This window comes from Alexandromys fortis, unplaced genomic scaffold (genome assembly GCF_014885135.2).
Source record: "Alexandromys fortis isolate MF-2015 unplaced genomic scaffold, M_Fortis_MF-2015_v1.1 scaffold_115, whole genome shotgun sequence".
NCBI lineage: Eukaryota > Metazoa > Chordata > Mammalia > Rodentia > Cricetidae > Alexandromys > Alexandromys fortis.
In genome coordinates this window covers 3,222,526-3,240,166 of record NW_026067989.1, presented here as the reverse complement: position 1 = coordinate 3,240,166, position 17,641 = coordinate 3,222,526, and the positions used below count along the sequence as shown (strand labels likewise).

General features: G+C 42.8%; 1 protein-coding gene across 1 annotated transcript in view; it reads right to left on the bottom strand.

Moving 5' to 3' along the window:
- Cfap61 (cilia and flagella associated protein 61) overlaps positions 1-17,641 on the bottom strand; it is a 231,495-nt gene that overhangs the window by 97,354 nt on the left and 116,500 nt on the right. Inside the window, exon 14 of the mRNA XM_050159553.1 lies at positions 8,007-8,134. Within this exon, the coding sequence (XP_050015510.1) occupies positions 8,007-8,134 (128 nt within the window). The remainder of the gene's footprint in view (positions 1-8,006; positions 8,135-17,641) is intronic.

The window sequence follows — 17,641 nt, the reverse complement described above, 5'->3', positions numbered from 1 at the left end:
CCATGGATCATTTCTACAGTTTTCCAGTACCATCTTAGGTTCTTCAAGAGATTTATTTCGCCTTGGAACTGATATAGGAAGGCTTTGAAATTAATAGAGAAACAGGACTTGTTCAATACAAGAAAACATCGTAAGACACAGAAGCATAGAGATAGCCATAGTGGAACAGAATAAAGTAGTAATTACTTCAACTCTGTGGGATTCTGCCCACAGGACAGCGAAAACGACATTCTTCTGAACGACAGTAGGAGAAAATACATGGAACTGGGATTCTGTGGGGCAGCATCTTGGGCTGCCACATCTAATGGGCTTACAGATGACACCCATGCCACCACCGACTAGGCTGTGGACAAGAGGAACAGAAAAACAAGAGAAGTGTAAAAAGCTAGTTCCAGTTTCTGTGCCCTGCATTGGCAGAACATTTCCATAGTCCTTTGTAAACACGACTTTAGAAAACCCAATATATTCAAAGCATTGCATCTGAGGAGTTCAGCTGGACTACAGTGGGCACGCAGGATGAGCAATAAAAGTCTATTTACCGAGCAAATAGAAAATGCAAATAAGCCAGCATAATGCGACTATTTGGATGATTCATAAGGTAGACTTCCAATCACAGTTATTCAGAAGACATAATGAGGGTCACTGAATAATAGGTGTGTGAAACACGAACTGTGGTTTCAGACATGAATGTTAAACCATTATGACGAGGCTCAACCATATCTTCATTAACTGAAACAGGAACCGTTGTAATCAATACAGTTTTGCAGTGAGTGTGTTTTGCTGTTGTTGTTTTACTCCTGTAGTGTAAAAACCCATGATTCAGGGTTTGAGGAACTCCTCAAGCATTTCCTGTATCTTTCTGGCTGTGAAAACATTTTCCCGTGCCGAAAGCTTGAGGAAGTGGTTGGTGGACGTTCACGTGAATATGACTGCTAACCAACGCGGGCTGCAGGCGATGCAGTTTTCGGTGCATCTCACTGACTTGCTGAGCACACTTCTCAGATGTAATGGTTTTGATGGTGTCTAAAGGCTGCAGCTGATCAGAAGGGCAGTAGACACCCAACAGTGTCCAACGCCATCGTTTGCTTCACCTTTGGCTTTGAGAAGGGCTCTGAAGCTTCCTCTTTGTTCAAGCACTGAACTGAGCCAGTGGTCATATATGATCAAGTTCTTGATGCAAATCATAATCCACCTGAAAAATAGTTCATTGCTGTTCTATAGCGTTGGACAAGATGGCAGTTCAAAATGATGGTTTGGAAAAAGATTGAAGTCAGCTCATAAGGCATGGACTCACTGAGCTTTCCCACCTTTCCAGTTTGCTTCAAGCGCCAGACAGACATTGCACGGCCTATATTGAGTTCTTTGGCAACTTTGCAGTTAGTATAAGAGAATCAGCTTCACTCACTGCTCTCAGTTGGCCGCAGTCTGCTTCCGCTGGCGGCCACTATGCTCATCTCGCTCTGCAGCTCTCCCAGAACCGCACTGCCTGCTCATTGGCAGTTCCTGTGCTGAACGCAGTATCGACATGAGTCGTCTCTGTTGCTTTAAGACCCATTGTGAACTCAAGGAAGAAGACAGTTTAAAGCCAGGCTGTGGTGGCACATGCCTTTAATCCCAGCACTCGGGAGGCAGAGGCAGGCAGATCTCTGTGAGTTCGAGGCCAGCCTGGTCTACAAAGCGAATTCCAGGACAGCCAGAGCTGTAACACAGAGAAACCCTGTCTTAAAAACAAAACAAAACAAAAACACAAACAAACAAAAAACAAAAAAGAAAGCGGTTCGAATTGGCTTTTAGTTTAACATCATTTTTATAGTCTAAAATAATATGAAATAAACAGAAAGTAAGACATTATTAACAAAAAATAAAGTCAGAAAAGCTCATGGGAGTGATGTATAACATAACCACAATTACTTAAGAATGCATTACAATATCAAATGGAGAATTTTAATAATGCAAAAACTGTAACCACTTTTGTATCAGCCTAATATTAACAAAGGGGAACAATCTAAGAAGACACAACACAGATGCAAAAATTCTCAATATTTGCAAGCCAAATCAAGAACATACTAAGAAGACATACCTAATGACCAAATTCTTTTCATTCCAGAGATACAAATATAATTCAGCACACACAAATCAATAAATACATGGCCACACATAAAAACACTTAAAGACACAAATCACATGATCATCATCAACAGATGCATCAAGGACCTCTGACCAAGTTCAACATTCCTCCATGAAAAAAGTCATAGAGAAACTAGGAATAGAAGGAATATACCTCAGCACAACGTAGGCTGTGTCTAACAAACCTACAGCCAACACTGGCCTGAATGAAAAAAGAAATAAAAGCCTTTAATCGAAAAGCAGAAACATGACATGCTTTTCTACTCGTATCCAATGTAGCGCTTGGAGTATTAATTAGAGCAAGATGAGAAACAGAAATAAAAGCAATAGAAATAACAAAGAAGTCAAACACTTTCAGCAAATTAGCAGAATACAAAATCTACATACAAAAATCAGTAGTTTTCCTATATACCAGTAATGAACCTGCCAAGAAAGAAGTGAGGAAGGAAAAGAGCCATTCACAATATCATAAAAAATAAATACCTCAGGAAGTCAAAGACATCTGCAATAAAATCTTCAGTGATATTTAATGTGTATGTGTGTGCATGTGTATGCGTATGTGCATGTGTGTATGGTGTATGCACATACTCGTGTGTACTCAGAGGCCAGAGATGATGTGTACTGGCATGGTCTATCATTTTTCATGGTTTCCCTTGAGACAGTTTCTCAAAGAGTCTGGTGCTGGGCTGGTGGATCCAAACCCCAGAGGTCCTTCTGTCTTTGCCACCCCCACAATGCTGATACACAGGCCTGTAATACTGCACCTGGCTTTTTACATGGATTCTGTGTTTTGAATTTAGATCCTCATGCTTATGTTGAAGCATTCTGAACAACCCACTGAGCCAATGTTTTAAACAGAAAGGTTAAAACACTGAAGAATGAAATTGGAGATACTAGAAGATCGAGAGACTACGCACATGGGTTGGCAGAATTGATGTGTGTGTGTGTGTATATATATATATATGAAATTACTAAAAGTGGTCTACAAATTCAACACACTTCCCATCAAAAATCCAACCTTCTTCACAGATCCAGATAAACAATCCTAAAATTCCTAGGAAGACAGCCACAAAACCTTCAACCTATATTTGTGCTGGCTGCAGAGTGTTCTAGGACCAAAGCCTAGCAGAATTCTCATCAAAGAGACCACAGAGACTTCATTCAGCAACTGATGGGAGCAGATGCAGAGTTCCACAATCAAACATTAGGCAGAGCTTGGGGAGTCGTGTGGGGGAGAGGGAGAAAGGATTGGAGGAACCAGAACCAGACGGTTGAGGGACATTAGAGAACATGGCCCTGCACAGAATCAACAGATGGGGACTTGTGGGAGCTCTCAGAAGTGGCACCTGCACCGCACTTCATGTGGACTTTCCAGAAAAGCACATGTTAGGTCTAACAAAGCAGCTCAGGAGTGCAGGCAATGCTCACTACCGCCCCCTCCCCCAATCTTGCTTCTGCTCATAGGTAGGTAGCCTTTGGTGAAATGTCTTCAATTTCATTGCGGGCCAAATTGTGGGTAAATTTAGTTCAAGTGGCAACTAAACCACTAAGGTGAAAGATGCAGTGAGTTACTATGGTTATTGCCAATTTAAAAACTAATTAGAGAAAAGAATGAGAAAACTATTTCCTCCCTCAAGGATTAGACATCTGTAAGCCGATACCAATCTCCTTCCAGTGAACATAATCTCTGTAATGAAGACAGAGAATTGTGGGTGCTTTATAAAGGTCATTCTGATTGGGGAACTTAATCAACCCAGTACTTATACCAGAACTTATATTTGTTTTTATTGAACCTAAGTCGATTCCATAAAATGCACATATCTTAATGTAATCATTCTAAGCAGAACATTATGAGTATTACAGCCAAATTAAGATTTAAGACCTGTTGATAATCACTTCTTGATTTCCCCAATTTCAAAACTCCACCCCACTTATTCGTCACTCAGATATGGGGTGCACAGGCTTGGCATTCAGAGTCTTGGGAGCAGGGACCCAGCAGGACAGTCAAACGCCCCAGTTAGAGCAGCCACAGGGAAATGAGTGTTCACAGCTTCCTTCCTGACTTCATGCCTGCCATGAAATGCTGCTAAGTGGCCAGGGGGTTGAGACTTGTGAACTCTGTTGTGAACTTCAGTAATGACACACGACGTACTTCTGGTTAGCTGAGGTTACACTCTGGAAGGTCAACCACGTTGGCTAGAAAGTTAAACAACAGACTGACTCTTTCCTTGTTCAGGAGCCTCCAGATGAGCAAGTCATTTGCTGGTGCTGCCTTATCTACCAGGTAGGCATGAGCACTTGTTGGGGTGGAGGGAGGTGTCCTTAGCTAATTTCCCAGAAGTCCCACTCATCCTCTGGAGCTGCTAACCACTGGCTTCAAGAGTAGTCATAGCGAGCTGGATTTTCTTGTCTCCCTCTAGCCTTAGAGCTTCCACAGCTTTGAACAACGGCTGGAGTTTTTCATGTGACCCCAAACAAAAGTTCTAGGGAAGAAATGGCCTCTTTCCACACAGGTCTTTGTAGTTTAGAGAAACTCGGGTTCTTTACAGATATGTGATAGGGTGGTACACACCACTAAACCCAGCATTTGGGAGGCAGATGCAGGAAGGCCAGCTTGGTTTGCTTAGTAATAAGATTTTGTCTAAAAACAAACAAATAAAATAATGACAACGACTTCTCTAGTATTTGTGCCAGCTAGTAAGAATAAATCCCACTTTGCCATGTTGTATGACTCGGGGCATAATGGGATTCTATTGCTGTGAAGAGATACCATGGCCATGACAACTCTTATAAAATAATGCATTTACTTGGGGCTTGATAGAGTTTCAGAGGTTTAGTCTGTTATCGTGATGGGGAACATGGTAACCTCTGGGCAGACATGGTAGCTGAGAGTTTTACATCTGGATCTGCAGGCAGCAGGAAGAGAGAGACTCTGGGACTGGCTTGGGCTTTTGAAACCCCAAAGCCCACCTCAGTGACACACTTCCTCTAACACAAGGTCACACCTCCAATTCCCTCTCAGACAGCATCACTCGCTAAGGATGAAGCATTCAAAGATATGACCCCATTCAAATCACCACAGTTAGAACCTCTGTCCGGACTTGGCAAGGTACAATTTCACCTCCCACACAGAAGGTGGTCACCTAGCCCTTTGATAGTGAGACAAACTGATGCCATCCAAAGCAAATAGTCAGGATATGCTAATGTCGCTCTGCTCCTTCTTTGTCATTTTGGAGGTCACCTAGGAAAGAGGTGTTAATTCATTCTACGGGACAGAGCTGGCATACAGAGCAGGAAGACAGATAGGAAGACATGACAAAATGGACATAGACAAGGTGTGGACATGACCACAGAACTGATGCACAGGTCCTTGAAGCATTTATTATGCTTCTAGTTTTGTGTTTTTATGGGTTTCCTGTGTGACAAATCTCTGAGTGAGTGTGTGTGTGTGTGTGTGTGTGTGTGTGTGCATCTATATGTATTCTTTGTGCTTTTTATTTGGCTTTTTTTCCTTGTTTGCTTTGTGCTATTAAGTTTTACTTTTGTTTTATTGCATTATTGTTGTTTAGATGCCTGGTTGTTGTCTAATGAGAGACAAAAAGGATTTGATTTGGATGGGAGGGGAGCAAGAGAGGATCTCAGAGAAGTTGGGGGAGGGGCTGTAATCAGAATAAATTGTATAAAAAAGTTCTATTTTCAATCAAAGAAAAATAGAACAAACAACAACAACAACAACAAAAACTAACCAAACAAATAAGCAAACAAAACCCTGGATACCTTTCTAAGGGTAAATGAAGGAGAGTTAGTAGGCACAGCTGCGCTGTTGGTAGGAGACACAGTTTCAAATGTTCTAGAGCACAGAACTTAAGAAATAGCTACAGTTGTAACCATTAATTGGGTATTTCAAATTAGCTGGTAGAAACGACTTTGATTCAAACACAAAAGAAGTGACAGATGGGAGATGTGCTAGTTACATTTTATACAGTGTTTTGAAATATCACCCATATCCAAGAAATGTACATACACTATATGCCAATTTAAAATGAAAAAAAAAAGGAGAGAGTTTTGCTGCTGTTGTTTTGTTTTTAAAAGAGTAGATGAGAAATCCAGTCTAAGGGAAGTCAGAAAGCACTGGGGCTCCCAAGTCAGGACCGACGGTGCCAGGACAGAAGCCCAAGTTCTTAGATTCCAACCTAGGGTTCCTCTGTTGGGAGAGTCAGTGAGCAGGTAGAGCGGGAAAGACTGGCGAAACCAGGAGTCCTTAGCAACTGCCCATCTGGAAGTGGGATCTAATAGGCAGCAGTGGAGAGGACAGCATGGGAAGCCACATGAACCTGCCTTTCCCCCAGGGTTATGACTTAATGTCTGGCATGGGGCTGGAAGAGAAGTTCTGATGCTATGCCATTTCTAGATGCCTGTCTTTGATGCATAGCTCAAACTAGCTCCCAGGGCTGGGGTCCAACTTCACCAAGTTCTCCTCTGACCTCCACACAGATGCTGTGGATGTTGTGGATTTTTTTCTTTAGCTCTGCAAAGCTGTGTTGCATGCGTTTGTGCTGCATTCATTTAGCAGTGGAAAGACGTGTTGCTTTGCCTGCCTGAGCACCTGATTAATCTAATAAATAGCCAACAGCGAGGCAAGGATAGACAGACAGACAGACAGACAGACAGACAGACAGGTCTGGCGGGAAGAGAGAATAAAGTAGGAGGAGGAATCAACCTGGAGATAGGAGAGAATGAGAAGAGAATGAGGGAAAAAGAAGGGAGATGCCCGGGGCCTCCCAGCTGGGCAGCTCTGCCAGCCAGCCAGACATGGAATCGGAAGCCCAGAGTGAAAGAAAGGTAAAAAGCCCCAAGGCAAAACGCAGATGAAGAGAAACAGGCTAATTTAAGTTATAAAGGCTAGTGGTGGGACAAGCATAAGGTAAGGCTGAGTATTCATAACTAATATTAAGTCTCTATGTCATGATTTGGGAGCTGGTTGGTGGCCCAAAAGAAAGCCTGCTACACACACGTATCTTGGTATGCTCTAACTTTTATACATAAATAAATAAATGTAATAAAAAGTTGTTAGGGATGGTGGCGCACACCTTTAGTACCAGTACTTGAGAGACAGAAGCAGGCAGATCTATGTGAGTTCCAGGCCAGTATGATCTAGCCAAGACTAGATAAATTATGGGTATATGCGGTATACCAGTTACATTGTAGAATCTCAGACTCATGCCCCAACCCACTTTGGAGCTTCTGATTCTGCCTGCCTGGTGTGGGATTTAGGAATCTAAATTCTTACTAAAGACTTGATGTGATTCTTACGATTGCCTTGATAAGGTAAACACTTGTGGAACAGGACCAGCAGAGGCTTTTGGAAAGGGGTCATATGGTACTGATTTTATACATTCTAGGCCTCACAATCTTGGCTAAGATGCTCAGCTTTGTAACTGAGGCACAAAAATAATCATAGGTAACACATGAAAGCCAATATAGCTGTGATCCGATGAGTTCTATGGACAAATCATTGGTCCTCCTCAGTCCCACATCTAGAATGTTCCACTGACTCATGAATCCACACAGTTCTGCTATGGGTTGGCAAACAAACCCAAAGTGTGTTTTCTCAAGTGGGGAGAGAGTCCCCCATGTTTGAACAATTACAAGGACTGAGGTTCAGGACTCAGCACCTACACCTGCTGAGTCACAACCAGATCCAGGGAGTCAGATGCCTTCTGGTCTCCACGGGAACCTGCATGCATGTGGTGCACATAAACTCACACAGGCACACACATGCACATAAAACAAAAAGTGACTAAGTAAAAGTTACAAGAAAAAATTATTAATTTTCAAAAATAAACAGATAAATGACTAAACAGAATGAAAGAACTCACCAAAACACCAGTGTCTCGAGGAATGAAATTCCAACACTGGATGCACCAACCACAACGATTCTGGCGTTGACCGTGACTTTCGGTTCTAATGTTAATTTCCTGTTTGTGTGGTTTAAGGCATAACTTGGCTGCAAGAAAACAAAGAGGAAAAAAAAAAACTTGAGGAAAATGTACCTGAATCAGTGCCCCAGATGAACAATTACAAGACATTCCTAAGCTGTGCAGGAAATCAAACCCAAAAATGGTCGTGCAATGGCCATAGGAAAAGTGGATACACAGGTGTTTTCAAGAAAGGAATGTGGTCCTGGGGGAATGGCTCAGAGGCACAGAGCACTTGCTGCTCTTCCAGAGGACTGAGGTTCAGTTCTCAGAACCCTCAACCTGGTGAGTCACAACCTCTAGATCCAGATCCAGGGAGTCAGATGCCTTATGGTCTCCATGGAAATCTGCAATCTGCATGCGGTGTACATAAACTCTCTCTCTCTCTCTCTCTCTCTCTCTCTCTCTCTCTCTCTCTCTCTCTCACACACACACACACACACACATTGAAAATTAATAAATAAACATTTTAAAATCTAACAATATAGTAATTTGCTTAATATCTAAGCTCTGTCACAAAAAATGCTTGATTTTAATTTTTTGTCATATGGCAAATATTTCATTAAGACCCACAGCTCTTCGTGATTAGAGATGGCAAGGTAAATAATCCTTCAAGACAGCCAAGTTATTCCCTGGGAGTTGTGGTTCCGTCTTTCCTTATGTCCAAACTTTTGAGTGAAATTAAATTGTATTACTTGAAGCCAAGGATCTCCACTCATCCATCCCCATGCCTTTCATATCATTTAACGCAGGCAGCACTTTCTAGCCAGCAGATCCCTGATGGTATTTGTTGAATGACAAAAATGTGTTGCATGCTAAGGGCTGTTCACTCTTCCAGGAGCCTCAGAATCAGGGAAGACTCTAAGAAGCACAGAACATAACCATGGTACCTTTAAAATCCGTATTTGCGAAAAAAAAAAAAATGATCCTGATAAGTTGCTCGGTTAATTTATCCTGAAGAGGTTGAACAATAACAAAGGCTTCACAGAGAGGGAGTGTGTGTCTATTAGATGGAGGCATAATTCTTGAAATAAAGTTATATGATACACTGAAAGTCACTGATTCTATTCTTAATTCAACACACACTTTTATTGGTTGATTTGGTGGCATTTGATACTATGTGTCTAGAGAATTATAATTACCGCTGACTTCTCATAAGAAACAATGGAGGCCAGAGTCAGTGGGATGACTACATTAACATTAAATCAGCTGAAATTCATTCTCTGGATCAGAAGCTCACATCCTAGCAGATAAAATCCACATTTCATTTTCTCAAAATCCCAAGCTCTTAGGAGTTGGAAGTCCAGAAAGCTGGTGGGAGAGGTCTACTTTGAAATGTGATTCTTGTCACCCTTCAGTGCCTTGGGTGTCATGGCCAAAGGCTTTGCCATTCACCAAGTAACAGCCAAGATGGAGATAACCCCACTGTGGAGTTCTAGTCAACCTAGCAATGTGGAGGCAGAAAAAATTATCTAAAGGGATTTTAAACAAAGCTGGAAGCACCTAAATTCTCCATAATTAACATTGCTAGTGTCTCAGCGTGTTTTGTTCCCTATGCCCACCTTTAAATTGACACCATGGGGTTCTGGAAGAGACTAGATCCACATCCATCTTACGAAGGGGTCTGTCTAATGGACAAATTAGAAAACCTTAAACCCCTGCTCTTCAATTGGCCCAGCATAAACATGTGACCTGAGTTGGCCCATTCAGAGTGAAGTCAAAGCTTCCCTACTTCCTACACAGCCCTAGATGCAGATGGGAAGCCTGAAACGGCAAAGTCATCATAAAGAACAGCATCTGGGGTTGGGACTCTAACAGAATCACAGAGAAATCATTCTCAACCACTTCCTGAAGCCCATGCTACCTTTGAGTTCTTTGGTGACATAAGCAGTGAGTATCAGTCACACACCACCACCCCTAATGAATCGTTCCAAAATACACTAGCACCAGTCACTTATTCTTACTCACAAAAACTCTGGGTTAGCAATAAGTGAGATGATGTAGGTCTGATTCAGCTGCAGCTGTCTCCATCATGTAGATTCCTGACCAGCCTTGTCTGTCTGCCCACTCCAGATAGAGAGAGAGAGAGAGAGAGAGAGAGAGAGAGAGAGAGAGAGAGAGAGATAGATAGATGTAAGAAGTCCTTCTGTCTATGTATTGCTTTTATTGGTTAATGATAGGGTAGAGTAGGGCTAAGTGGGGAAAACTAAACTGAATGCTAGAAGAAAGAAGGCAGGGCCATGGGGAAGCCATGTAGCCCTGCCGGAGACAGATGCTGGAACTTTACCTGGTAAGCCATAGCCTCATGGAGATACACAGATTAATGGAGATGGGTTAATTTAATATATGAGTTAGCCAGAAATATGCTTAAGCTATTGGCCAAACATTATTACAAATAATATATTTTCTGTGTGATTATTTCAGGAGTCTGAGAAGCTGGGAAATGAACAAGCAGCCTATTACAACAGATAGATAGATAGATANATAGATAGATAGGTAGGTAGGTAGGTAGATAGATAGATAGATAGATAGATAGATAGATAGATGATAGATAGATAGATAGATAGATAGATGATAGATAGATAGATAGATAGATAGATAGATAGATAGATAGATAGATAGATGGATGGGTTGGTAGATGGATGGATGGATGATGGATGGATAAATGGATAGATGATAGATATTTGGATAGTTAGACATATCCCTCTCACTGAGAAGTTACATAATCCCAACTCCTCCTTACTCAATGATTAGCCTAGCACATTAAACATGTACTCTATCTTGGCCTAATCAGAATGAAGCCCAGAGTTGTATAACTTCACAAGTTGCAGATGCGAACCCCAAATGGTTACCTTATTCTCCACCCCATTCCCCTTCTGATGAGAGGCAACTGGGGCTTATTCCTATAGTAGCAATGGTAAACCTGTGAGAAAGGCAGGCAAAAATCCGAGCTGCTTCCCATTTCCAGCCAAAACAAATCATATGCTGGAGTCCAGAACTCCAGCAGGTCACTCACCTCGAATGGAAGAACCCTAAGTCATACAGCAAGGGCATGGTCTAGGAAGGGATGAAGGGTGGGAAGGACGGCGCTCGCTGCATTTCCTCAACCATTTAGACCAATTCATTTCTTGCCTATGCAAATAAAAGCTTCCTAGACTGATATATTTTCTACATGATAATAATAGAGAATACAGTTCTTCAAATAAATATCGGTTATGCAAGATACCAAGTTCACGCTGGCTTGTGTAGGTGTTCCAGGGTTCCATATGCCCTGGCCTCCTGCACTCAGCTTAATTTCCGAGACGAGCAGATGACAGGTCCACTTGGCCGGTCTCGGTTTCAGTGGTTCAGAGTAGAAAAGGTAGGAAATACGGAGGTTGTCATGATGGCAGCTCATGGAGGACCTAATTAACAGACTTAAAATGCAAGCATCTTAATGGAGGTCAAAAGCCAAGCTTCCTCCCATTAGCAGGTAGGCTCAGATATTCTCTTCCACCGTGGGAAGTGTAAACTATCACCGCACCATGGGCAGTAATGAAATTCCCTGCTAAAGAATTAGACATCATTCATGAAACGGCTCCAGTATCGCGGATACAAAGGCAGGCGGGATGAGCAGAATGGCTTTTGTTTCCCGCACAATAGTGGTAACACCAACAGCTGCCAGGCCTCAGAAATCACCTTCTAATGACTAAAGATGTGGAGTGGCTTTGGGGTGTCAAGAGTTAGTGATCAGTACCAGGTAGGGGCAGTGTCTCAGAAGAGGGAGCATGGGTCACAAGGGTCCTCCTGTCCACCCAATTTTGTCTCTGGTTTTGCTTTAAAACACACCCATTGTCAGATAGGATGAACTCTCCTGTGGTGGGGGTGGTGGGAGCCATTCTTTTTTAAATTAGTAGATGCAGCTACAAATGCCTCCAGATTTTTCTTCTGCCCAGCAGACAAGCCTCACTTGGTGACAAGTGCAAGAGAAGGCTGCTTCTGCTTTTAAAGGGCATGCTTTTATTATAAGTGCAGAGCAAGCTTTTGTTTAGAATCTTTCCTTTATGCTTCTTCAAACTGTAATGTAAGAAAACAGGTATGGCCAGGCAAGGCAGTGCACAGCTGTTAGCCAGTATCCATGAGGCTAAGGCAAGAGGCTCACAAGTGTCTGGACTACACAGCAAGACCCTTTCTCAAAAGAACCAGAAAAAAAAAAAAAAAGGACAGGGAAGCCCTTCTGAGCCATGCCCGCTGGGGTGTGTGTGTGTGTGTGTGTGTGTGTGTGTGTGTGTGTGTGTTTTCACCCTGAGCATCTACCAAAAAAAAAAATGCCTCATGAGTGGAGGTCTATTGGGGCCCAACAATAAAGTCCAAGTGAAAGTCCTCTATTGATACTGGTTTTACTTATTATTATTATTTTTAGTATAGTCTCATGTAGCCCAGACTGTCTACAAATTTGCTACGCAGACAGACAAGGATGGTCTTGAACTTCTGGTTCTCCTCTCTTCTCTTCCCAAGTGCTGGGATTACAGGTGTGCCGGCACAGCCATCTTTATGTAATAACTCAAGATAACTCAAGTCTGTGTGCGCGTCAGACGAGCACTCTAGCAACTCAGCTACACTCCAGCCCTTTGGCCCATATTTCAAATGTAGATATCAAACGTGCCTTATAATCCAAATATTCCAAGAATAAGCAGAGGGACTGTGAGCTCATGATGTTCATAACACAGTGACGGGATGGAGGGAAAGTCAGATTCTTCTCTCTCTCTGCATCATCTCTTGGTGGCTCTGATTCTATTTTTCTAATGGTGCTGAATTAAAATCTTAGACAAAAGCCTGGTTCCTTTCAGCAGGAAGGACTAACCACAGGCCACAACATCTGCACTAACCCTTTAAAGTTAAATGGTCTTTAAAATTGACATTGACTTTGGTAATGGCATTAGAACACAAACTTTAAATTTTATCCCTCAAGTAGGAAAGGAATTGATAACATGGGAGATCCCGCTGAGATGCCCCTGAGCTGAATTTGAAGGCTTGAGAGGACAAGAAAACATACAATCCAGGTAAGGTAGGAACTGAGAAGGGCTGATAAGAAATTAGAAAGAGAATTTTCGTTTCCTGTGCGTGTCTGCACAGAAGACTGACTGTGAGCATAAGTCACCAGGAAGAAGTTTTAAATTTTAGCTGTTGTTTTTTTTTTTTTCCGTTACATGGTGTGTGTGTGTGTGTGTGTGTGTGTGTGTGTGTGTGTGTGTGTGTACTGGGGGCAGGGGTAAGAAGGCAACCACAGGTTTGCTTCTTTGGTTTCATCCCCACCTTGTGAGTTTCTTTATTTATTTACCTTTGTTTGTGTTGTTTGAGACAAGTTCTCTCATTGACCTGAAGCTCATCTAGTAGATTAGACTGGTTGGCAGTGAACCTCATCCTCCCCAGTACTGGGATTATAACCACACAACACCATGCTTGACAATTTTTTTTTTAGATTTATTTTCCTTTCTTTATATGTATTAGTGTTTGGCCTGTATGTATGTAGGTGCACCAGGTACATGCCTGATGCTTGTGGAGGCCAAAGGGGGCATCATATCCCCTAGGACAGGTGTAACAGTTTGTTGTAAACCAACATATGTGTGCTAGGAATCTCACTCCGGTCCTTTGCAAGAGTAAACAGTGCTCTAAACTGCTGAGCCATCTCTCTAGCCCAGTGCTTGACTTTTTAATCATAGGTCCTGAGGATTGCACTTAGGGACTGATGCTTACAAGGCAAGCACCCTACCAGCTAAGTTATTTCCCCAGCCCTCAGCCCCCTTTAAAGGAGCGTTGACACACTTGTTCAGAATTGTTTTGGTTAGCTCTCTTTGGTTAGTTCTAGTTACCAAAATGACTAAACAAATAACCTGGGCCTGTTTAGAAATGTTTAGGTTTAATTTTTTCTGATATGATGATGCTGATGTGAATTCTCAGCTGAATTTGTGCCATGATTCACACACCAAGAGACATGAAGTACACAGTCTTGAATTTTACACATGTGTTACCTGTCCTGTGTGTATAAAGCATTGGTCAAACAGAATTTTTACCGGATTACACAGACCTGGATTCTGTTTGCCCATTTAAGTTCGTGTCTTTATTGTGCCTGAGTTGAGTCACAGCAATGACAAAACATGACTGGAAATCTATTCCAAAAATAGATCCAGGGCTCTGTGAGTCAAAGGACTTGATGCAAAGCCTGGTCCCCCGAGTTTGATCCCTAGAACCCACATAAAGGTGGTAGCAGGGAACTGACGTCACAGAGTTGTAGCACGCGTGCACCCACCACACCGTAATAACAAGACTATTTTAAAAGAGAGATCCAAAGTCTGAAGTTACTAACCTTATAAATAAGCCAATAAACTAGAAAGTAGCTAACATAACTAAAAACAGCACGATATAATAAACAGAATGTGGCAATGTCTTGGATTCTGTTCTTTCTGAGGGCATTTCTTTTCGAAGTTATGATCAGCTGCTGGAATAGACTGGATGCCATCAGTCTAGCCTGGGTTAGGCTTTTCCCTCCCTTCCTTCCTTCCTTCCTTCCTTCCTTCCTTCCTTTCCTTCCTTCCTTCCTTCCTTCCTTCCTTCCTTCCTTCCTTCCTTTCCTTCCTTCCTTCCTTGTTCCTTCCTTTCTTCCTCTTTCTCCTTCTTCTTTTTTCACCCCTGGTTGAGGTTCTGAGCCTCTTTTCCTTAGTTTGTTTAGGTGTAAAGTGGAAATAAATTACTCGTCCCTGCTTCCTCAGCAGGAAGACATGTAAACTATTCATTTAAAAAAAAAAGTCTTCAAGCACTGGGCACTTTGCAGGTACAGATGTTACACAAGGTAAAATTGCTCATCTCTCCACACTGCCGTATGAAAGGCAAATCTCCGAAACACACATTTTTAAAGGGCAAAACAAAAAGCTCAGCTTTCAGCTCCTGCCCGTATGGATGCAGCTTTGTGTTACAGAAAGCTTCTGAGACTTCAAAGGGACCTCAGTCCACGCACAAAGTGGAGGATGCAGAGCCTAACCCACGAAGAAGGAGACTTCTGAAAGCCCTAACCAGCCTGCGTTTACTTTGCACATGCGGTTTCCCCTTCCTGTGCTTCCCGAGTCGCTGTCTTGTCGTTGAGAAATCCTCTGCTCTCATAAATTGAATATAACAAACGGTGACAGATTGACGGTGCTGAAAATGTCAGTGTACGTTTCAAAGTTCACGGTTCATGAGTGTGACCTCTTTAGGGGGAAGTATTACAGTCTTCACCAAATAAATAAAAGGCGGTTGTGTGGCCACTTAGAAGCAATCAACGGAAGTGCCTTCCACAGGCACAACAGGCAGTTCCACAAGGTCACTCGTGTAAGATTATCCTTAAAAATTCGCAGGCAGATACGAATGCCAACACCTTAGTCTGGCGGAGCATAGGAAATCTGTGGGGACAATGTTGCGAAGCATTCTCTTAATTTTTCTCTTGGTTGGCGAGGCTCCAAACAATTCTGCAGCATGGAGGTTTCATTTAAAAAGGCAAACAGTTCTATGAATATCTTTTGAGGGCAACGGTGACCCAGGGATCCTCTCAATCAGGCTTCCTGATTGACAGGGGAGAGCACACGTGAAACTGTAATACCTGGGCCAAGAATTGACCTCAGTCATTGCAGGGTTTGCTCGTTGCCGTTCCCCCTCCCCCGTAGCAGGCACATCGAAGTGCCCACTGAATGCCTGACCAAAACTACATAGGGGGAAGAGAACTTATGTTGACTCAGGGTGCAGAGTATACAGTTCATCCTGTCAGGGCAGGCATGGCATTGAAAACAGCTCACTGGGCGGTAGCAGGAGCTGGTTATACTCTAGAGAAAGCTTGAGCTAGAACCTGGCCAAGTTAGAACCCATGAAGCTCTGTGAACCGAATGAAATTTATGCCCTGGCAATGCTGAGGCAGGCATGGGCAGCCCGTATATGGCGGTTCTGTTGAACTTGTCCATTTTGGGTTTCATGGTCTAGTTTGATGAGGACGACTGACCAGGTTTCTTCCTCAAGAGGGCACCAGATCTCATTACAGATGGTTGTTAGCCACCTTGTGATTGAGCTTTTGAGTTCAATTCCTTTGGAAGAGCGGTAGTGCTCTTAACCGTTGAGCCAGCTCTCTGGGTTGTGGTAATGCAAGCCAGTTGTGGTGGCGCACGCTGGTAGGATTTGCTGAAGGAGGCGGAGGAAGGAGGATGAAGCTCTGTCCCACCTCTTAATGGCCCCACAACTTCCTCTGCAACAACTGTCCCAGCTTGGGGTCAAGTGTTCAAACCCAGGAGACTGTGCAAGAACATTTCACGGTCAATCCACAGCTCTCATTAAATATTCATGAAGGGGACCTCCCACTATTATTACCTCTGCAAAATACTAGTCACATTACCCATTACCTCTCATTTAAGGAACTATCACACCTCCAATTCCTTTCCAGTCTTCACATTATTCCAGCAAGGAGTGGGAGCTCAATGGATTTTTGTGCGATTCTCATGGACAGTATGCATCCTTGCTGAAGAAAGATTCCTGTACCCATTACAGTTTCGCTACGAATCACATAACACACAAACCTAACTCCAAACAGCCTAGAGAGGATGGAGGATGATTTATCACTTATGCAGAGTGGAAATCTGAAAGCATGCAGCCCCGGGCTCTATGGAGGCAGGACCACGAACTGATCAGAGACACAGGTTTGTCTCTGTACAACTTTCTCTCTTATTGCATGACTTCTGTCTCTACGTAGGGCCCAGGTGGATGCTGGAGACCCACACATCGTATTCTCATCCCAGGCAGCACCGTTACCTGGTATATGGTTGCCATGGTATTACTAAGGCTGGGGGAGGGAGTGGGTATAGAGGGTAGGGTGTGGCGAGGCAACTGTAGTCTTTACTAAAGTCCCTTAGGTTTTTCTAATGAATCACTTTCAGCTTTCACTCTTTTCTTATCTATTCCACCTGCCCCAGCCCTTCTTACACCCTTAGTTCTTGTCCATTATCATCGTTTTTGCCAACTTGACTTGTAGCCAGTCTTTCCTTTAGGCTTCCCGATATTCTATTTATTTATTTTTAAATGTTTTTCTAAGTGTACAAAATAAGGGGNTATACACACACACACATATATATCATTGTTCAGATTTGCTCTCCCAACACCCTCCCTTGTTCCCCATTCCTGCTGATCCCCACCCTCCTTCCCCACAAAGTCCCTCTCTGTTTCATGTCAAGTGTATGTATACATAAATACATATAAATCTGGGTTCCTTGTATGACAGAGAACGTGATGTTTGCCTTTTTGCCCTCTCTCACTATCCTCTCTTGTTTGCCTTCCCTTTAGACACCTTCTGCCCCACACGGTCTATCCTCTCTGTAGCATCCTATTTATGTGTGCATCACATAGGTTCCACCTGGAAAACAAGTGATAGGTGGGTCTGTTTTGTGTTGTTTCACACGAAAATCTCCAATTCCCTTCTTTTTCCTGCAGATGACATAATTTAATCCTTCTTTGCACCTGAGCTGAGCTCCGTGTGTTTACACACC